General features: G+C 36.2%; 1 protein-coding gene across 16 annotated transcripts in view; it reads left to right on the top strand.

Annotated features, from left to right (window-relative positions):
* The window catches only part of MYCBP2 (MYC binding protein 2), a 269,957-nt gene that overhangs the window by 159,256 nt on the left and 87,326 nt on the right, over positions 1–23,375 (top strand). For all 16 annotated transcript variants that reach the window (XM_082365884.1, XM_082365890.1, XM_082365877.1 and 13 more), the window contains 6 exons: positions 396–483; positions 2,806–2,855; positions 10,117–10,289; positions 12,056–12,200; positions 16,613–16,828; positions 21,460–21,515. In XM_082365884.1, coding sequence (XP_082222010.1) covers positions 396–483; positions 2,806–2,855; positions 10,117–10,289; positions 12,056–12,200; positions 16,613–16,828; positions 21,460–21,515 — 728 coding nt within the window. The remainder of the gene's footprint in view (positions 1–395; positions 484–2,805; positions 2,856–10,116; positions 10,290–12,055; positions 12,201–16,612; positions 16,829–21,459; positions 21,516–23,375) is intronic.

The following is a 23,375-nucleotide window of genomic DNA, read 5'->3' as shown; positions in this document are numbered from 1 at the left end:
TGTTCCAAACCAGCTCTGGTAGCTATACCTTTCTAAGTAAATTATAGAACCTAATTTCACCATGGGACTAACTTAGTATCTCTTCTAAATGTTTCAAATCGTACAATAAAAAAAAAGTCAAGGTGAAAGACTGATCATGTTCCTTCAAAGTAATGAATGAAAAATTCTTTGGACAATGAACCTGTCGGTCTGAAACTTACAACCAGCATGAGACATAATATTAAATCTCTTACACTCTTAATTAACCATTAGCTCCTAACATATGCTTCCTTTTAGTTTCAAACATTACACTTGAATGCAAGTCACACTTTTTTTGATAATCCACATCATCTTTTAAAACTTTCATCTTCCAAACATTTTTTAAAGCATCTGATTTTGTTTTTGCAATTCTCCAGGGAGTCATCCAGTTGGAAAAAGAACTAGCCAATCTTGGCGGGGTTTGTGCAGCAGCTTTGATGAAAAAGGATCTAGCACTTCCTATTGGTAAGTGTGGTCAAGTACTAGGTGTTTGTTTATGATTTAAAAAATTTTTTAAGAATAGAATATGTTCATCGCAGAACATTCTGAAAATAGATTAGCAAAATGAATTCAGTAGTCACATATATTCATGAGCAACTGCTTAATATACTGGTTGTTTGGGTTTTTTAAATGGAGACTGAAGAGTATCTCTCTGGTTTTTTTATTCACACACATATATGCATACAAGCACTTTCTTATGTGCATACATGCTATGTGCCAGGCCCTGGGTTAAGCACTGGAAATAGAGTATTGAACCAAAAGCTTGAGATATCTCTCAGAAGTCCTAGTGGACATATCAAATAGGCGATTGGATGCTTATTGTCTGGAGCTCAGGGGACAGGTCAATAGAAATGTCATTTGAACGTAGTTGGCATTTAAAGACCGTATGAAAGAACCATATGAAAGATGAGCTAGGAAGAGAATGCAAATGAGAAAGAGAAAATAGCCAAGGGTCAAAGCTGGGTCTTGTCAAAATTTCAAAGACAGATGGAACAGGAGGAAGAGGCTGCAGAAAAGACTGAAGCAGCAGCCAATGAGGTAGATGTAAAACCTCAGGAGAGTGGATATTGGTGGGATTTTTTAATGAAACTGAGAAATCAATTAAAATTTGTCATTGGGTTAAACTTGTTGGCTATTTATATACTCAAGAAGAAATATATATATATATATCAGTAAAATGAGAGAAATATAAGGACTTTCAGAGTGGGGTGAGAGAATGGAAAGTCAGGAGGGGGAGTCAGGTTGAGCGTAGATGGCTCTTCAGAAGAGTTTTCATGTGATGCACGACAGAGAAATGAGGCAGTGGCCAAAGAGTACCTATTTCTAGGGTACAGGATTGTGTGACACACAAGTTGATTTATTATCAGAATTGTAAAGATGAAAATAAGGCTTAAAATATTTACTAATTCCATGATGTTTATCCATGGTCAAACATTTTATTTTTACAGTAGTTGGGAATAAAAGGCATTATTATTGTATTTCCCCAATTCTCACCTCCAAAAAAGTCCATCTGTATCTCTTCCCTCTGGGGCTACCCTTCCCACTTTATTCTTTCTTTCCTCCCTTCTCTTTCTTTACTCCTTTCTTCCTTGTCTAATCCCTTTCCTCTTCCTGCTGCCTTCCACCCTTCTCTGTTCCCTTGTTCCTGCTTCATGTTGACACATGATGAGGAGATGAGACAATGAGACATCTGTGTTCTATTCATAGGAGGGAAAATGGCACAGCCTCTTTGAAGGAGATGTGTCAACAGCTATTCAAATTTTACATGCATGTAGCTTTTGATGTAGCAATTTTTTATGCATACTTGCACAAATGCTCAAAAAAGGTATGTTGTAAGGTAGATTAATATAGCACTATTTGTGATTATAAAACCTAGAAGCAACCAAAATGTCTGTCAGTTGGGAACTGGTTCAATAAGCAATGGTAAGTAAGTCCATACAGTAGGAATGTATGCAGCCTGTTAAAAAACAGCAACAAAAAAGTAGACCTCTATGTCCTGGCCAAGGAAGATGTCCAAGTTATATTAATTAAGAAAAGCAAGCTGCGGAAGAGGGTCCCGTTTTTGTGAACATTATATTGTAAGTATATAAATATATGTGTATGTACCCACATGTGTGTACGTTGACACATATGTACATACACATTATTTGCACACAAAATTTCTAGAATAATACGTAAGAAACTGTTGGAAGGGGGTGGTAGCAGAATTTTTCATTCTGCACTTCTGCATACTTTGAATATTTCCCTTTGAATATGTATTACTTTAGTAGTAATATTTTATGAATTAATTAAACTATCAAAGAAAATTCAATAAATAAAATATATTCTACATCAAGCAGTAAAGGAGAAAATGGCTAGAGAATACAGTCACTATCTTACATTTTCCTCTAAGTAACTGTTGTTTACTAAAGGTAAAGCTCTTCTACAATATAACCAAACTAGAAAGGCTCGGATTCTGAAAAATCAGTTCCCTCATTTTTCTTTTTTTTTTGGTCAAAAAGTAAGTACACTAAAGTCAAAAATACACATTTGTGTACATAAATATAGTATATGTCTTTTGAAAATCACTTGATGGTTGCTTTTTGAGTATTGTCTTGAGAATTACAGCTTATATTCACACTGAAACTAGCATTTGAAAATTTAAACCACTGAGATTTATCCAGAACGATAATAGTTCTCTTCAATTTGGAATATCAAATTTGTGGGAAAAATGTCATGAGTGCAAAAGACTAGAAAGATAAACTAAGGATGAATATATTTTAGTAAACCTTTTCATTTACACAACAGGTAATGAATTAGAGGAAGACCTTGAAATTCTTGAAGAGGCTGCATTACAGGTATTGTCCTGATAATTGTAAGGGTAAACTTTGCACATTAATTTTAAGCAGAATTTCCACTCAGATCAACCTTATTTTTCTTGAACATAGCACTCATTCATTAAGTATTTCATTCCATAATTGGCAGTTATAGAGATAAATAACTCATAATTTCTCTCCTTGATGGGAGAGACCCACCACATGAGCCCTTGTTGTACTGTGTGGTGGGTGTTAACTCTGGAGTGAGACGAAAGCCCTGCTGGAGGAAGAAGAGCTACCAAGTGCCAAGGGTCCAGGAGAAGGCTTTGCCCAGCGGTGGACAGTTAAACTGGATCTTGAAAGAAGTTTTATTGACCAGTTAGAAAAAGGGGAAAAAAGCTGTTAGTGATAGTAATTTAAATAACATCTGTAGAGCACGTTATAGTTTACCATGTCTTTGACATTATCTGTCTATTTCTGCAATTACACTTTGAGGTCAGTATTTTCTCTTGTATCTTACAATTATAATAACTTCAGTTCAGAGACATTTTGTGATTTGTCTAAGAATTCAGCTTACTGGGAGATAAAGTCTAATATCCAGGTCTTCTAATATCAATACTTAGAGTTAATGGTTTACATTTTATTTATTTTCTGAAATGAATTGATCACAGCAGTAATAATAAAAACAAACATTTATTTGATCTTAACTATATCAATTACTATTCCAAACACTTTTCATATTTTTAACTCATTTAGTCCTCACAGCAACCCTATGAATTAGAGACTCGTATTTATAGATAAGGGAACTGAGGCGCAGAGAACTTAAGTAACTGGCCCAGAATCACACAGCTAGTAAGCAGCTGGGGTAGAATTTGACCTCTGGCAGTTTGGTGACAAAGTCCATGATCTTGGTCACTATGCTCTAATCATAGGGAGTCATGGTGTCCTCAATAATGTTAAGAAACTTCTGTGTCTTAAAAACCCACCAGCTTTTGTTTTTGTTTTTTCTTTTAAAAAAGTTAAATCTCTGTATCTTAAGATACAAAAATAAAAATTAATTTAAAAAATATTTAATAAACATACTGTGTCATATAACATTCTAGCTAAGGAAAACCATCAAGTAGCTCATATTATCATTACGGGGATTATTACGGCTTATAGACTGTCATTTAGGCCAGATATAAAGAGGTCTTTATCGTACCGCTGTAAAGAGAAAAGTGATTTCCCAAATTACCCACCGTTTTGGCATGTAAGGTCGTCACTGTGATGGTCTAACACCTACTGCTTGTTAGGCAGGTGGTGGGCATTTAAATGTGTTATTTAATTTAAATTTTATAATAACCACGGAAGAGATATCATTTGATCACCAGTTTATACATCTCACTGATTCAGGAATGGTCGGTAACTTGTTAGCTCAAGAGCACATAGCAATAACTTGTCCAGAGTCAGGATTTGACCTCAAGTCTGTTTGACTTTAAAGATTACGACTTTGAAATTGCATGGCTTATAGAATGCAGAAGTTACTTGTTGTAGAAATTGATAGAAATGGAAATATAATGCTTCCCTATGAAAAATAGTATGTTTTGAAATTTATTCTATGGTCATTAAAAATTTTCTAGAGTTTTAGCCCTTAAAGCAAGTCTTTCCAAAATATAAGGCTTGCTTCTCATATAGGTGAGAACTAAAATTTCAGTTTTATCTGCCTTTTTTTCTTAACTTTCATAAGGCTTACACAGGCTAATGCAGTATATGTGCAGCCACAGTCAGACTTCCATCTACTTTTTGCCCAAGTCAAGACCTCGGTACCCACCTGCCCAAGAGAACAGGCACAACGTACCCATGATAGCTGCCAGTAATGGAGACACAAAAAGAGGGAGACCTTTACAGCTGTCTTCAAAAGGGAGCCCTGGCCCTGACAAATAGGGATGTGGCACATGTAGAAAGCTAGAGTGGGAGGAGATGCACCATTGCATCTAGCATGCAGATCTCTGATAAATCATTTCTTTTTTGTGGGAAGAAAGACGCTGGAAATATTATCCCAAGTCTTTCCCTCCTGAAAGTTTTCTACTTTATAGGCTAAAGGAGCACTGGGGCATGGGAAGAAAATTATTTCCCCCAAAAGGCCTATCTAAACTTGGGTGAAAATACAAAAAAATTCATGTAATTAAAGTTTTATATTTTAAAATATACAAATGTCAGATAGCCTTATCCACCAGAGGGCAGACAGCAGAATCAAGAAGAACTAGAGTCCTGCACCTGTGGAATGAAAACCACATTCACAGAAAGATAGACAAAATGTAAAGGCAGAAGGCTAGGTACCAGATGAAGGAACAAGATGAAACCCCAGAAAAAAAACTAAATGAAGTGGAGATAGGAAACCTTCCAGAAAAAGAATTCAGAATAATGATAGTGAAGATGATCCAGGACCTCGGAAAAAGAATGGAGGCAAAGATCGAAAGGATGCAAGAAATGTTTAACAAAGACCCAGAAGAATTAAAGAACAAACAAACAGAGATGAACAATACAATAACTGAAATTAAAAATACACTGGAAGGAATCAGTAGCAGAATAACTGAGTCAGAAGAACAGATAAGTGACCTGGAAGACAGAATGGTGGAATTCACTGTCACGGCACAGAATAAAGAGAAAAGAATGAAAAGAAATGAAGACAGCCTAAGAGACCTCTGGGACAACATTAAATGCACCAGCATTCGCATTATAGGGGTCCCAGAAGGAGAAGACAGAGAGAAATGACCCGAGAAAATATTTGAAGAGATTATAGTTGAAAACTTCCCTAACATGGGAAGGAAATAGCCACCCAAGTCCAGGAAGCACAGAGAGTCCCAGGTAGGATAAACCCAAGGAGAAACATGGAGAGACACATAATAATCAAATTGGCAAAAATTAAAGACAAAGAAAAATTATTAAAAGCAACAAGGGAAAAACAACAAATAACATACAAGGGAACTCCCATAAGGTTAACAGCTGATTTCTCAGCAGAAACTCTACAAGACAGAAGGCAGTGACACGATATATTTAAAGTGATAAAAGGGAAGAACCCCCAACCAAGATTACTGTGTCCAGCAAGGATCTCATTCAGATTCGATAGAGAAATCAAAAGCTTTATAGATGAGCAAAAGCTAAGAGAATTCAGCACCACCAAACCAGCTCTACAATAAATGCTACAGGAACTTCTCTAAGTGGGAAACACAAGAGAAGAAAAGGACCTACAAAAGCAAACCCAAAACAATTAAGAAAATGGTCATAGGAACATACATATCAATAATTACCTTAAACGTGAATGGATTAAATGCTCCAACCAAAAGACACAGGCTTGCTGAATGGATACAAAAACAAGACCCATATATATGCTGTCTACAAGAGACCCATTTCAGACCTAGGGACACATACAGACTGAAAGTGAGGGGATGGAAAAAGATATTCCATGCAAATGGAAACCAAAAGAAAGCTGGAGTAGCTATACTCATATCAGATAAAATAGACTTTAAAATAAAGAATGTTACAAGAGACAAGGAAGGACCCTACATAATGATCAAGGGATCAATCCAAGAAGAAGATATAACAATTATAAATATATATGCACCCAACATAGGAGCACCTCAGTACATAAAGCAAATGCTAACAGCTGTAAAAGAGGAAATCGACAGTAACACAGTAATAGTGGGGACTCTAACAGCACACTTACACCAACGAACAGATCATCCAGACAGAAAATTAATAAAACTCAAGCTTTAAATGACCCAATAAACCAGATAGATTTAATTGATATTTACAGGACATTCCATCCGAAAACAACAGATTACACTTTCTTCTCAAGGGCACACAGAACATTCTCCAGGATAGATTGCATCTTGGGTCACAAATCAAGCCTTGGTAAATTTAAGAAAATTGAAATCCTATCAACCATCTTTTCCAACCACAACACTATGAGATTAGAAATCAGTTACAGGGAAAAAAACGTAAAAAACACAAACACATGGAGGCTAAACAGTGCATTACTAAATAACCAAGACATCACTGAAGAAATCAAAGAGGAAATCAAAAATTACCTGGAGACAAATGACAACGAAAACATGATGATCCAAAGCCTATGGGATGCACCAAAAGCAGTTCTAAGAGGGAAGTTTATAGCAATACAGTCGTACCTCAAGAAAGAAGAAAAATCTCAAATAAACAATCTAACCTTATACCTAAAGGAACTAGAGAAAGAAGAGCAAACAAAACCCAAAGTTAGTAGAAGGAAAGAAATCATGAAGATCAGAGCAGAAATAAGTGAAATAGAAACAAAGAAAACAGTAGCAAAGATCAATAAAACTAAAGGCTGGTTCTTTGAGAAGGTAAACAAAATTGATAAACCTTTAGCCAGACTCATGAAGAAAAAGAGGGAGAGGACTCAAATCAATAAAATTAGAAGTGAAAAAGGAGAAATCACAAGGGACACCACAGAAATACAAAGCATCCTAAGAGACTACTACAGGCAACTCTATGCCAATAAAATGGACAACCTGGAAGAAATGGACAATTTCTTAGAAAAGTATAAACTTCCAAGACTGAACCAGGAAGAAATAGAAAATATGAACAGACCAATCACAGGTAATGAAATTGAAACTGGGATTAAAAATCTTACAACCAACAAAAGTCCAGGACCCAGGTGGCTTCACAGGTGAATTCTATCAAACATTTAGAGACGAGCTAACAGCCATCCTTCTTAAACTCTTCCAAAAAATTGCAAAGGAGTACTCCCAAACTCATTCTACCATCACCGTGATAACAAAACCAGACAAAGATACTTCAAAAAAAGAATATTACAGACCAATATCACTGATGAATACAGATGCAAGAAACCTCAACAAAATACTAGCAGATAGAATCCAACAACACATTAAAAGGATCATACACCATGATCAAGTGGGATTTATCCCAGCGATGCAAGGATTCTTCAATTTACGCAAATCAATCAGTGTGAAACACCGTAGTCACAAATTGAAGGATAAAAACCATACGATCATCTCAATAGATGCAGAAAAATCTTTTGACAAAATTCAACACCGATTTATGATGAAAACTCTCCAGAAAGTGGGCATAGAGGGAACCTACCTCAACATAATAAAGGCCATATATGACAAACCCACAGCAACCATCATTCTCAATGGTGAAAAACTGAAAGCATTTCCTCTAAGATCAGGAACAAGACAAGGATGTCCACTCTCGCCACTATATTCAACATAGTCACGGCAATCAGAGAAGAAAAAGAAATAAAAGGAATAAAAACTGAAAAGAAAGAAAAACTGTCACTGTTTGCAGATGACATGATACTGTACATAGAGAATCCTAAAGATGCCACCAGAAAACTACTAGAGCTAATCAATGAATTTGGTAAAGTTCCAGGATACAAAATTAATGCACAGAAATCTCTTGCATTCCTATACACTAAGAACAAAAGATCAGAAAGGGAAATTAAGGAAACAATCCCATTCACCACTGCAACAAAAAGAATTAAATACCTAGGAATAAACATACCTAAGGAAGTAAAAGACCTGTATGCAGAAAACTACAAGATACTGATGAAAGAAATCAAAGGTGACACAAACAGATGGAGAGATATACCATGTTCTTGCATTGGAAGAATCAACATTGGGAAAATGTCTATACTACCCAAAGCAATCTACAGATTCAGTGCAATCTGTATCAAATTACCAATGGCATTTTTTATAGAACTAGAACAAAAAAATCTTCAAATTTGTATGGAGACACAAAATACCCTGAGTAGCCAAAGCAATCTTGAGGGAAAAATACTGAGCTGGAGGAATCAGATTCCCTGACTTCAGACTATACTACAAAGCTGCAGTAATCGAGACAGTATGGTACTGGCACAAAAAACGGAAATCTAGATCAATGGAGCAGGATAGAAAGCCCAGAGATAAACCAGCACACCTATGGTCAACTAATCTTTGACAAAGGAGGCAAGGATATACAATGGAGAAAAGACAGTCTCTTCAATAAGTGGTGCTGGGAAAACTGGACAGCTACGTGTAAAAGAATGAAATTAGAACACTCCCTAACACCATACACAAAAATAAACTAAAGATGGATTAAAGAATTAAATATAAGACCATAGGAAGAACACTCTCTGCCATAAATCACAGCAAGATCTCTTTAGACCCACCTCCTAGAGTAATGGAAATAAAAACAAAAATAAACAAATGGGACCTAATGAAACTTAAAAGCTCTTGCACAGCAAAGGAAACTATAAACAAGACGAAAAGACAACCCTTAGAATGGGAGAAAATATTTGCAAACCAATCAACGGACAAAGGATCAATCTCCAAAATATATAAACAGCTCATGCAGCTCAGTATTAAAAAAAAAAAAAACCCAATACAAAAACGGGCAGAAGACCTAAATAGACATTTCTCCAAAGAAGACATACAGGCGGCCACGAAGCACATGAAAAGATGCTCAACATCTCTAATTATTAGAGAAATGCAAATCAAAACTACAGTTAGGTATCACCTCACACCGGTTAGAGTGGGCATCATCAGACAATCTACAAACAGCAAATGCTCTCGGGTGTGGAGAAAAGGGAACCCTCTTGCACTGTTGGTGGGAATGTAAATTGATACAGCCACTATGGAGAACAGTATGGAGGTTTCTTAAAAAACTAAAAATCGAACTACCATGTGACCCAGCAATCCCACTACTGGGCATATACGCAGAGAAAACCATAATTCAAAAAGACACATGCACCCCAGTGTTCATTGCAGCACCATTTACAATAGCCAGGTCATGGAAGCAACCTAAATGCCCGTCGACAAGACGAATGGATAAAGAAGATGTGGTACTTATATACAGTGGAGTATTAGCCATAAAAAGGAATGAAATTGGATCATTTGTAGAGACGTGGATGGACCTAGAGACTGTCATACAGAGTGAAGTAAGTCTGAAAGAGAAAAACAAATATCGTGTATTAACACATATATGTGGAATCTAGAAAAATGGTACAGATGAACCAGCCTGCAAGGCAGAATTAGAGACTCAGAACAAACGTACGGACACCAAGCGGGGAAAGCGGGGTTGTGGGGAAGTGGTGGTGGGATGAATTGGGAGATTGGGATTGACGTATATACACTAACATGTAAAAAAATAGATAACTAGTAAGAACCTGCTGTATAAAAAATAAAATAAAATTCAAAAATAAAGTCTGTTATATGATATAAGAATATATATATAAAAAATAAATTAAAAAAAATAAAATATACAAATGTTCTCTTTTACGCAACAGGTGTGCAAAACCCATTCTGGTATTCTTGGAAAGGGTTTAGCGCTTTCTCATTCACCAACTATATTGGAGGCACTAGAAGGAAACTTACCACTTCAAATCCAAAGCAATGAACAGTCCTTTCTGGATGATTTTATTGCTTGTGTTCCAGGATCAAGTGGTGGAAGGCTTGCAAGGTAATGTATATTAAGTACTACAATGACTTCCTTTCAGAGCTTGCCTCAGTCTTCATTTCTGAAGAGAAATGAGAGGGGAGTTGTTAGGATGTTACAGTGCTGCCTAAGATAATCTAGTTTATGTGTTTTGGACTCGCCAAAATATGAAATGGTAGTTAATATTTCAAAATATTTTAAAAATATATAATAGTTGTTAAAAATATGTAGAACACCTGGTAAAATTGAGAAGTCTGGGTACTTGATGGTAGTATTTAATATGTGTAATAAACTCCTAAATTTATCACTATATTTATTTTAATATGAGGTTTTTTTCCAAATCTACAATTAATGCAAATATAAATTTAGAATTTAAATTAAATCATTTGAGGTTGTGGAGTTCTCATTTATTTTGTTGCTATCTGCTTTTTTGAGAAGATGAAAAGAAGAAATATGCTGACTTGTGATTTTACTAGTAAATATAGAAATCTGACTTCTTTCTGTCTTTAATTTTAAAACTACAGAGATTACTCTTTAGTTTTTTGGGTTTTTTTAAATAGTTTTTAGTTTAGTTTTGTTTTTTTTATAAATTTATTTATTTATTTTTGGCTGCGTTGGGTCTTCGTTTCTGTGCGAGGGCTTTCTCCAGTTGCGGCAAGTGGGGGCCCCTCTTCATCGCGGTGCGCGGGCCTCTCACTGTCGCGGAGCACAGGCTCCAGACGTGCAGGCTCAGTAGTTGTGGCTCACGGGCTTAGTTGCTCCGCGGCACGTGGGATCTTCCCAGACCAGGGCTCGAACCCGTGTCCCCTGCATTGGCAGGCAGATTCTTAACCACTGCACCACCAGGGAAGCCCTACTCTTTAGTTTTTAAAAACCAAAATGGTGATTGGAGAAGAATAGAAAATCTTTTAACTCAGCCTCAGTGCTATCTTTATGGACTTTTTATGTAATGCATGGCAGAATTACTCATTACTCATCTCACAGGACAACTTGAATGTAGATCATGGATATGATGATCATGAATTCAGGCATGGATATCACGAAGTACAGAAAATAGGCCAAATTTACATGGAAGGGAGGGTAGTGAGGGAAGATAGTTAAGAAATTGTGTGAAGGGAAGCAGCCGCATAGCACAGGGAGATCAGCTCGGTGCTTTGTGACCACCTAGAGGGGTGGGATAGGGAGGATGGGAGAGAGATGCAAGAGGGAGGGCATATGGGGATATATGTATACGTATAGCTGATTCACTTTGTTATACAGCAGAAACTAACACACCATTGTAAAGCAATTATACTCCAATAAAGATGTTAAAAAAAAAGAGAAGATAGACAACGTATCTTTAACCTGCTTGCTCTCGAGCAAGCAGAATGTCACTTCTGTCCCTGCCTTGACAGACACCCTGCTCTTTCCCAGGCTTTCAGGTTGGCAAATTCAGCAGGCCTCCCTTAAAGAGTGTATTTGGGACTTCAAAGTATATGCAACCTAAATTCATTTTCTTATTTTAAATCAGCTATAGTTAAAATTTCAAATTTCCTGATTTTAAAATTATTTCTATTTTATTTGTAATCATCAGAAATCTTATATGCTTCAGCATATTTTTTAATGAATTTGTCATTAACTATTTCCAAGAGAGACACTTGCGGTCATTCTCACAGAATCAGAAATGAAGATACCATTTTAGCATTTTGTTTGATATAAGTTTTACTCATTTGGCTTAGTTTCATGTTAATCACTGAAGATGTTGATGAATGTTTGGTTTTTTGTTTACTTGTTTTTTTCATTATTGCTAGGTGGCTTCAGCCAGACTCTTATGCTGATCCTCAGAAAACATCCTTGATTCTGAATAAGGATGATATTCGTTGTGGTTGGCCTACCACCATCACTGTTCAAACAAAAGACCAGTATGGGGATGTGGTACACGTTCCCAATATGAAGGTAACTATATTGGGATTGTATTAGTAGACAACTATGCACTGACTATTGTAACTAATAAAATTTTAGAAATGGCAAGTGTTTAGAGTCCACATGCAGTACCCTCTTTAGATATACATAATGAAGGAAGCCGAAAAATTGTTGAAATGGCTTGTTTATATTAATCAGTACTCAACTTTCCAAGGTATATATTTTTTGGTTTGTTTTTTTACATTTTGCTAGGTGCTGTGGTGATTCAAAGGAAGGATAAGAAAGTGTCCGTACAAAGAGTGCTAAGCACACAGAGGGAAGGCCATTAATACATAAGTGATTGAATAAATCAGTGAAAGAATATATTTTAAAATTTTGTACCGATCTTTTAAAAGACTCAAATACATTTTGCATTTGGTACTGTTGAAACCTGTTGAAACAAACTTTAAAATATGATATTGATACTTATTAAATAAATTAGAAATACATAAATTTGGATTGTAAAAGAATGAGGGTTGGAACTAGTCATGTGCTATATTGAAGGATATAGTTCTTTGGATACCTTTTCCCTGAAACATGAATTAATAATGACATTTTAGAGCATATTGTAATGCATGATATTAAGTCCTTTGTGATATAATCTATTAATTAAATATCTTATTTTAAACTTTTATTATATTTCTGAAAATAGTCAATATTGAACAAAAATTTGTATAGGCAATCTCTAGCCGCCCCTGCCCCCCAAAGTTGTATTACAAAGTGATTTGGTTGTTTGGAACTTAGAGTTGATTAAGCCACAAAATCTTTTTTACTCACAGAGCAGCTGATTTTACCTCAATATTACTTTTTTTTTTTTTTAAGACTTTTTTGATGTGGACCATTTCTTTTTTTCTGTCTTTTTTTTTAAATAAATAAATAAATAAATTTATTTATTTATGGCTGCGTTGGGTCTTCGTTGCTGCACGCGGGCTTTCTCTAGCTGCAGCAAGCGGGGGCTACTCTTCACTGCAGTGCGCGGGCTTCTCATCACAGTGGCTTCTCTTGTTTCAGAGCACGGGCTCTAGTGCTTGGGCTTCAGTAGTTGTGGCACACGGGCTTAGTTGCTCTGCAGCATGTGGGATCTTCCCAGACCAGGACTCGAACCTGTGTCCCCTGCATTGGCAGGCAGATTGTTAACCACTGCACCACCAGGGAAGTCCCAGAACTATTTCAACTACTTGATTTATACCATGAAGAAGCACAGTGCCACTGGAGCCTCTAACTTGACTCATAGTTAAAAAAGACAGGAGACATATAGTTCACATGTCTTAAGACCAGTAAGTAAAACTGTATGGAAAAGTATTTGACCCTGATACTAAGCAAAAATCAGGCTCTTTACCAGTGGCTTTCAAAGTTTTGGCCATGACCCCCAGCAAGGATTTGCATTATGACCCAAACGTACATATATAGGGTGGAAGAGTATGTACTCTTAGTTACATACAATATACATAATACACATACAGTATGCTGCACTCTTATATTTTCCCTATATCTTTTTTTTTTTTTTTTAATAAGTTTAAGCTAATTTTATTTATTTATTTATTTATTTTTGGCTGTGTTGGATCTTCGTTTTTGTGCGAGGGCTCTCTCCAGTTACGGCAAGCGGGGGCCACTCTTCATCGCGGTGCGCGGGCCTTTCACTATCGCGGCCTGTCTTGTTGCGGAGAACAGGCTTCAGACGCGCAGGCTCAGTAATTGTGGCTCACGGGCCCAGTTGCTCCACGGCATGTGGGATCTTCCCAGACCAGGGCTCGAACCCGTGTGCCCTGCATTGGCAGGCAGATTCTCAACCACTGCGCCACCAGGGAAGCCCTATATCTTACTTTTTAAAGGACGATAACACCCCATCAAAGCAATTTCAGGCCCGCTAAGAATTACCCTTTAGAATGCAAAAAGCATCACAGATTATAAGAAAAAAATTGAACAGAGAAAAAAGTAATTCTGAAAGTGATACAAAAAATCACTCCACTCAAGGACAGAGTTTTGATCACAATACAGTATACATTATTAATATGTTGAGGGGTTTGTGTATTCACTGATGAATTTCTCACTTAAGGGTATGTAGTGAGTTGTTAAATCCAGTCTTTGAGCCCACAGTAAGTTCCTTATTCATGTGACTACGTTGTAGTTACCATTTTCCAGGTCGGCATAACATTTCATTTCTTTTTAATGTTCATACTGTTATGACTATAGTATATGTTCAGCTGTATTTTCCTGTGTTTCCACCTTGCTTTGTTGTCTCTTACTCCATTCTGGTACCTGGGTTGTTTACATCTTACATTTCAGAGTCAGACTTTATGCTTTATCTTTTGTTCTCCTCTTTGGGTTCTTTTTTTAGCCACATGATCTCTCTCCTTCTTTACTTCCTCTTTTTTTTTCCTACATATTTTGCTTCTTGAGGGTGAGAAGCCCTAAATCTCTTACTCAGTATGCTCAAGTTCATATCAGATTTATGTCTAATTTAGAAACCGTATCTAGGAAACTACAGTAAATACTACTTAGGAAAAGTGATTTGCATACCTCTTGATGTTTAATTTATTATATCACATTATCATATTAGCTGAAAACAAAATTAGTTCAATCTGTTTTGTTTTCAGCCTGATAGCACATGAAGTTTTAGGAGCATTTTAGACTTCTCAAAAGCTATTGAAGTATCCTTATGTAGTAATAACCAATTATTTGGAACATAAAAGTTGGTTTGCAGATAATATTTCAGTGAGATCCAAAATCCTTTTTAAAGCAGCAAGTGTTATTGGGTTTTTTTTAACTTATAAAATGATTATTCCAAGGAAATCTTATTTAATGAAAAGAGAAAGTTGTGTAGGAAATAAAAGAATAAAAAATTTTACAAAGAAGCACAGTTTATGAAAGAAAACAGAATGGTTATCATTTTCTATCTCAGTACTCCTAGAGTATGAAATTATTCAGTGATTTACTTCAAGGTTCGTAGTACATAGGCAGATGTACTTCTACTGTTAATTTACTTAGGGTAAATATAGTCGTTTAAAGAAAGATTAAATCAAAATAGTACGTATAAAAATAGTGGCTATAATTTTAAATCAAACGTCTTAGAATTTGGAAGCATTTGCTTTTTTTTCCTTTTTATTACATTTAAGTTTAAAGCTTTTAATGGTGGCAATGTACATGAGCTGAAGAATTTTACCATGTATCTTTAAACTTCTGTGTTTTAAATGTAAGATGGGTTTTTAATATTTCCAGAGCATTATATCAATCCAAATACTGATTTCTCATAACCCCAACTAAAGATTGTGGTTATTTAATGGAATGTATTTGCTAGCTACACTTAACTTTATATATAGACACTGAGAGTCTCAAACTACTGACTCCCTAGAATGGCATTAATAAGAATAATACACGTTAAAGACATTCCACATTTCTGGGGTGTCTCTCAATTACTTAAGTAGTATTGTCACTTTCTTTTAGGCAATCCTTTCTATTTCTGTGAAGAGCTTGTTGTTGAATTACCTGTTCTTGCCAACTACAAAAGTAGTGTCTGAAAAGAACAGAAGAAATTTTGGGTGACCCTCAGAATGATAAAGAGCTAAAGTGGTATTTAAATTGTTTGTAACTTTGTGGTTGCCTAGGGATTGAGTGTTTTTTGCCAATGCATAAACAAATAAATAACAATAAAATGTGTTGTTATAATTCCTGGAAAGTATTTCTGAGTATTGTTTATGAGACAATTTATACTTTCAGTGTTTTAAAATGCCTTAGGAAGTCTGTTCTTTGCATCTCTACAGTAAAGTATAGATAAAAGATATCCCCATATTGAAGAAGCTGAGTTGGAAAGTTTAATTATCGATAGGTTGCTTAGCTCTAATAGTTCGTGTTGGTGACAAAACTAATAATACTCTTTTTGCAGAGTAAATAAACATCTTTAAGTTTTAGGTATAAGATTTGTTTTATTAGCTGTTAATTTCTAAGATACCTATCAATGGAGTACTTTTTCTTCTGCAAAACAGTATAGCTAAAATTGAGATCAGTGCTTTAAAATATGTGAAGATTGCTGGCAAGTATTTATACCTGAATTACCGGATAAAATAATTTAATGTTAGTCCCTGCAAGAAGGTAGATTCGTTTGACTGTCCTTTCCTGGACTTTATTAATGGCGGCATTTGTTTTTGTTTTGTGTTTTGATATTTATGATTGTTTATTCCCAAAAACAAGGCCTCTCTTTTACACTGTGTTCAGGATCCCTATTGAGGTGGAACCATCTTGATCATTCTAGCAATGTTAAATAATCTTTGAAAGGAATGCCCAAGAGGGACGAGTGGTAACATAAAATGTATAGAATTGTGAGTTTATAATTGTGTAAATTGCTTCTTTTGTTGTGTTATGGACAATTATATAATAATAGCATTTGGTTCTTATAATATCATGGTTAGGTGGAAGTGAAAGCCGTTCCTGTTTCTCAGAAAAAAACATCTTTACAACAAGAGCAGGTAAAGAAACCTCAAAGGATTCCTGGCAGTCCTGCAGTAACAACTGCACCTTCTAATACTGACATGACTTTTGGTGGGCTGGCATCACCAAAGCTGGATGTTTCATATGAACCAATGATTGTGAAGGAGGCTCGATATATTGCCATAACAATGATGAAGGTAATTTATTTTACTTATCAGAAAAATTTTATTTTTTCACTGTTCATTCATTTAACAGACATTTCAGTGATTCAAACTCAGAAACAAATCACAGGTCTAGAGAGTTGTTGATAGATGTCAAACTTGCAATGTTTTTTTAAGGATAATGTTATTTTCCTACAAAGAGGATTTTCATTCATTTTTGGCAGAAGTCTAGAGAGGTTTCCAGTTGTAGATCAAGTTAATTCAGTCAGAGATTGAGATGTTTGGAAACTGGATTTCATTTCCTGCAAAAGTACTTGTCTATTTTCAATTTACCAGTACTCCTAGGACATAGCCCTTCAGGGATTCAGAGTTTACCTAGGTCCCCTTTAACTTTGGGTTCTTCCAAATGCCAGGCTCATCTCTTTGGGTTTCTTACTTCTTTAGGCTTTTTAGCTCTTTGGTGCCTTTAGACAGATTTCAAAAAAAAATTTTTTTTGTCCAGCTTTTTTAGTTATCTTCAGAGGCAATGTTAGTCTAAATTATCAAGATGGTTGTTATTTGAAATAGAAGTTAGGAATTGTGCTATTTTCAGAGAGCAGTGGTGAGCCATTGAAGGCTTTCAGTTGGAGGAATGGCATGACTACATTTGTGTTTTATAAAGATCATGGTGGAATATGGAGAATGCAGTTGGGAGGATAATGAAGAGACATGGTTTGGTTTAAGTCTCTTTAGGAGACTGTTGACTTAATCTGGTGAGATATACTGATCCCTCGGACTAGTGAGTTGTCAATTAAGGTAGATTCAAGAGATATTTAGGATAGATAAGACTTAGTGGCTAATGGGTATGAGGTAAAGAGAAGGAGGTAGGAAATAAAAAATGGAGTTCACATTTCAAGCTTGAGTGGTGAGATTGATAATGTTGGAGAAGGGGCAGAGTTTGGCTGAGGAAGATAACAGATTCAGCTTTTGATGTGATGAGTTTTAGATATCTCTGAAATATCCATGTGAAGATACATAAAAAGAAGTTGGAACTACAAACCTGAAGTGATCACAGTCTTACCTCAAGAAAAGAATTGGAGAATCATCAGTACTTCTATTACTCATGAAATTATGGAAACAGATGATTTCTATCTAACGTGGTGAGAGGAGAGGGAAGTTCCAGGACTGGGTCCTGAGGAACATCAATATTGGTGATTCTCAAACATTTGTCCACATCAGAATCATCTGGAGCTCTTATTTATTTATTTTTATTAATTTTTTTTAAATAAATTTATTTATTTATTTTTGGCTGTGTTGGGTCTTCGTTTCTGTGCGAGGACTTTCTCTAGTTGCGGCGAGCGGGGGCCACTCTTCATCGCAGTGTGCAGGCCTCTCACTATTGCGGCCTGTCTTGTTGCGGAGCACAGGCTCCAGACGCGCAGGCTCAGTAGTTGTGGCTCACGGGCCCAGTTGCTCCGCGGCATGTGGGATCCTCCCAGACCAGGGCTCGAACCCGTGTCCCCTGCATTGGCAGGCGGATTCTCAACCACTGCACCACCAGGCAAGCCCCTATTTTTCTTTTTAAAATAAATTTATTTATTTATTTTTGGCTGCATTGGGTCTTCATTGCTGCGCTCAGGCTTTCTCTAGTTGCGGCGAGCGGGGGCTACTCTTCATTGCGGTGCACGGGCTTCTCATTGTGGTGGCTTCTCTTGTTGCGGAGCATGGGCTCTAGGCACGTGAGCTTCAGTAGTTGTGGCACGCAGGCTCAGTAGTTGTGACTCGTGGGCTCTAGAGCACAGGCTCAGTAGTTGTGGTGCACGGGCTTAGTTGCTACGCGGCATGTGGGGTCTTCCCACACCAGGGCTCGAACCCACGTCCCCTGCATTGGCAGGCAGATTCTCAACCACTGTGCCGCCAGGGAAACCCCGTGGAGCGCTTATTTAAAGTGGAGATTTTCCTACCATCCAAAGATTTAGATTCAGTAGGTCTGAAAAGAGGTTCCAAAATTCACGTATAAAACAAATATGCAGAATGATTCAGGTTCAAAAGCTATACTTTGAGAAATATTGATTTACAAGATAGATATATTAAAAAAAAAAAAGAAAGAAATGAAAATGGAAACAACAACATTGGCAAGAATACTAGCCAAAGGGCTAGTACAAACTAGGACACCAGCTCTTACCTTTGCCACTTTTCCCACCATGATGCATATGGCAACTCATTTCATCCTCATAACAAACCTATGAATGACTGTTTCTTATTCCCATGTTACACATGTGGAAACTGAAGCACAGAGAGGTTGAATAACTTGCCCAAGGACACACAATGACAGTCGATGGTTCCAGATTTGACTTTCCTACTTCCCCCAACTACCTTATGCCATGTCCTGAAAGTCACAGAAAGCTGTTTAAGATGGGTTAACAATGTTATGCTGCAGAGTGAAGTCTTGAAAAGGATCTAGCAGTGATCAGTGATCTTGGCAGGAGCAGCTTTAGAGGCATAGTCATTTGATTAATTTGTCGATGAAGAGGAAGTGAAGTTATGGAGGCAGAGAAAGGAGCAGGCCATTTTATTTTGATATCAGAGATTGAACAGTTCTGAGTAACATCACAGGTCTGTGACTTTTGGTACGAGTGGCTGAAACAAAGTTGAAGTTGAGATTATTGAGGTTGAAGAAATAAAGGGACTGAAAAGCTAGAGTTTTGGATGAGTTGTCCACGATTAAAGAATTTGAAGCTAAATATTCTCATTCATTTCAACTTTTTTTTAAGAGATTTAGTTTCTGGACTCCCTACCTCCCTAATTATTCTTTTAGTTTCCTATGAACATACTTAGGTTTGTATAATTTCTTTTGAAAATCTAGTTACCAGAACTGAATTCAGTATTTCAGGAATGTTCTGAGAGGCCCAGGTTAAGGCAGTTACAGAATACCATTCCCAAACTCTCTCTTTGACATATTAATTCACATTCCAGGAAAGGGGATTCTCTTATATCAACCATTCACAGATACCGTGTGCTACCCAGTAGTGAACTAAATTTGGTGGAGGATGTAAAAGTGAGATATGATCTATTCTTTCATTATTAAATAGAATAATATGTATTTGAGGGACATTGGTGGAGTAGAAAACCCATTGTACTGTGAATCTGGAAACTTGCGTTTTCCTGCTGTTAACACCTTTGTAATCTTGTTAGACTTACCCTTAAATTGCATTTTCCTCATTTGTAACTTTTTAGTAGGTGACAGAAGCTAGGTCATTTCTAGAAATCACTTTCATGAAAATAGCGAGGGTGGGGCGAAGGAAGGGGGCTTGTGAGTGGTGTGGGTGTGCTTCTCTTTGCTGTAAGTATAGTAGTAGTTAGAAATGAATGAGCAATTGGAGAACTTTACCTGAACCTTGAAAGGTTAATTTGGAATTGCTGCAGAAATATAAAAATATTGGAAATAATGTGACAAGTTTCATGTACCTACAACCCATTTTTATCTTTACATTTCACCAAACTTTTTCAGATCTTTTTGTTATTTCTGTTAAGAAACAGATTGTTAACAGTACAATTGCAGCCCTCGTTAAACCCTTCTCCCTGGACCCATTCCCGTCCCTTCCCTAGAGGTAACCACTGTCCTGAAGGTAATTAATGGTTCTTCTTCCCCAGATACATTTTTTGTATTTTACTGAGTACAAATTAATCTATAAGGAATATAGTATTTAGAATTTTGTGTATTTTTCAGAAGTTTATAAAAATGGTATCATATGCACCTATCACTTTGCCAGTGTTTGTCCAACATTGTTTTTAAGGTTTAGTCATGTAGCTGTAGTGCATTCAATTTATCTGCTTTGAAGTATTCCAGTGTATTACTGTTCCCTAATTTGTTCATTCCCCTACTGATGGGCATTTAGGTTGTTTCTAGTTTTTTTCACTATAAATTACATTGAAATAAACATCCTCGTATATATCCCCTTTTGTACATGAGCAAGAGTTTTTCTAAGATATATATCTAGAAGTGGAACTGCTGGATAGTAGGACATACCTGTCTTCAGCTATATTAAATATTGCCAAAATTTATATGCCCATGAGCAATGTATCAAAATGCTAGGTACTTCATGTTCTCACCAGCATTTGGTTCTTACCAACACAACTTGATGACTGTGATAGGGTCATCTTGTTGTTTTAATTTACATTTTCTTGATCCCCAGTCTAGTTGAATAATGTTTCAAATGTTTCAAATGTTTATTGGCCTTTCAGATTTCCCTCTTCAGTGACTTGCCTTTACTCACTTTTCTTTTGTGTTGTTTCTGTCTTTTGTATTGATTTGTTCTGTATATATTATGGATTCATATCCCGTTAAGGTTAAATGAATTACGAATCCCCTTCTTCCAGGTGAAGGCTTAACTTTGCCATTTCTTTATAGTGTCATTGTTTTGGAGAAATTTAAAATTTTAATGTGCTCAAAACATATTATCTTTTTTTTTCTTCTGAATTTGTTGATGTTTTATTTGTTACATCTAGGTCTTTAACACACCTAGAATTTATTTTTGTAAATGGTGTGATGTAGGTAATTGAGTTTTTTCTTTTTCTCCTGTATGGATAACCAGTTGTCTCAGCACCATTTATTGAATGTTCTATCAGTGTGGTAGTTAACAATGTTTCTAATGATTTTGTGATTCTTGCTCATCTCTTTCTTAAAGGTTTATGAAAATTACTCATTTGAAGAACTGCGTTTTGCATCACCGACTCCTAAGAGGTGAGGATCATTTTCTCAAAGCGTAGCCAAAACATGTGTTGTCAACTGCTTATAACTAAGATCACCCTGCATTCCAACTTTATTTTCTATAAGTAAATATTTTATAGGATTTAAAAATTCCTGGTAGAGATTTTTTTTTTTAACATCCTTATTGGAGTATAATTGCTTTACAATGTTGTGTTAATTTCTGCTGTATAACAAAGTGAATCAGCTATATGTATACATATATCCCCATATCCCCTGGTAGAGATTTACGACAGGTTTTATAATGTGTAGATTCACAGGTAGAATGTATTTATATTGACCTGTAGTACTGCCAATATGTTACATAATACTAAGGTAATAAAGAAATAACTAGTATCTAAAAGTATATAAATTGTCTTGTAAAGCATTGGTTAGTTTGTTTTTTCTCTTTTTGTTTCCCTCTCTCCTTCACCTAATGAGTGGCAGAGCGATTTCAGTGTATGTTGTATTTGTATTTTCAGTTATGAAGTCTTTTATTTTTAAGCCCCTGGGTAATTCTTTTAACTCCAGATTGAAGCAGATTTTCTGAAACAGATTTTTTGGCTTACTATTTTATTTGCTTGTTAGGAGAAGTACTTTTTAAAACAGTTGCTTGGAAAAACTTATTAGATGGATTGTACTTTAGACAGACCACCTCCAGAGAATTTAGAAAAAGCTCCGAAGTGAATCTGAAACAGCATAAGTACTTGTATTTATCATGTATCAATGACTTATTAGAAATTAACAGGTTACTATGACTTTACTCTGATACGTATGCAAAGTAGAGTTTTAATGCACAATCTAGAAAGTGTTCTGTCAAAATAGCGAAGTTTTGAGAATGTATCTTTGTCTAGGAATAGGGAAGTAGCATTTTGTCTCTGGCTTAGTTTTAGTTACAAAATGTCCATTCAGTGGAAGCACATGATTTTTGTAAACTAAATATGGACTCTGTAGGTTTATAGCATGTTAAATAAGAACAAATTGGCTATTTGCCAGTAAATAGGTTTTTCTATGCATTGGGCATTTTAAACTTAATTTTAAAAGTCTCTTGTCAAAGTGAATGCCTTTATTAATTCAGCAAATACTATTAGGCATCTACTGTATGGAAGGCACTGGGATACTTCAATGAACAAGATAGAGAAGGTGCTGGTTCTCATGGCAGATACATTCCTGTGGAGAAACAAACTATAAATAAGTAAACTACATAGTAATAATAAATAAGGGTATTTGATAGAGAGTGATGGGGAGGGGATAGGTCACCAAAGTATTGGATGACAGGGGAGGGCTGTTTGAGGAGGCGTTATTTGAGTGGAGAGCTAGATGGTAGTTGGTTGTGTAAAGATTTGGGGAAGTTCAATCTAGGAAGAGAAAATCTGGGGTAGATGGAGCTTGATGTCTTTGAGGAACAGAAAGCAGGGCTGGAGAATAGTGAGCAGGAAAGAAAATGGTGGAAGATGAGATCAGAGAACCAGATGATGGCCATACTACATAGGGTCTGGTAAGCTGTGTTAAGGTTGAGTTTTCTTGTAAGAAATTTATTTGGAGGGCTTTTAGCAGGAGAGTGATATAATCTGATTTATAGTTTTAAAAAGATCATTGAGACTGCTCCCTGGAGAATGAATTTCAGGGGAGCAAGAGTGGGAATAGAGAGATGAGTTAGAGACTCTCAGGTGGCTTGGACTAGCGGTGGAAGGGCCTTAGCGGTGGAAATGAAGAGGGGGTGGATGGATTTGGGATACCCTTAGAAGGTGAAGCCAACAGCCTGCTGCTATGATGAAATGGGAGGTGAAGGAAAGAGAAGATCCAAGAGTGAATGTAAGTTCCTTCAGCTTCAGCAGCAGGATAGATTATCCAGCA

The sequence above is a fragment of the Balaenoptera borealis genome (assembly GCF_965194805.1).
Source record: "Balaenoptera borealis genome assembly, chromosome: 18".
NCBI classification, from domain to species: Eukaryota; Metazoa; Chordata; class Mammalia; order Artiodactyla; family Balaenopteridae; genus Balaenoptera; species Balaenoptera borealis.
Note: the sequence above shows the minus strand (reverse complement) of the source record. Positions and strands in the feature narration are given on the sequence as shown.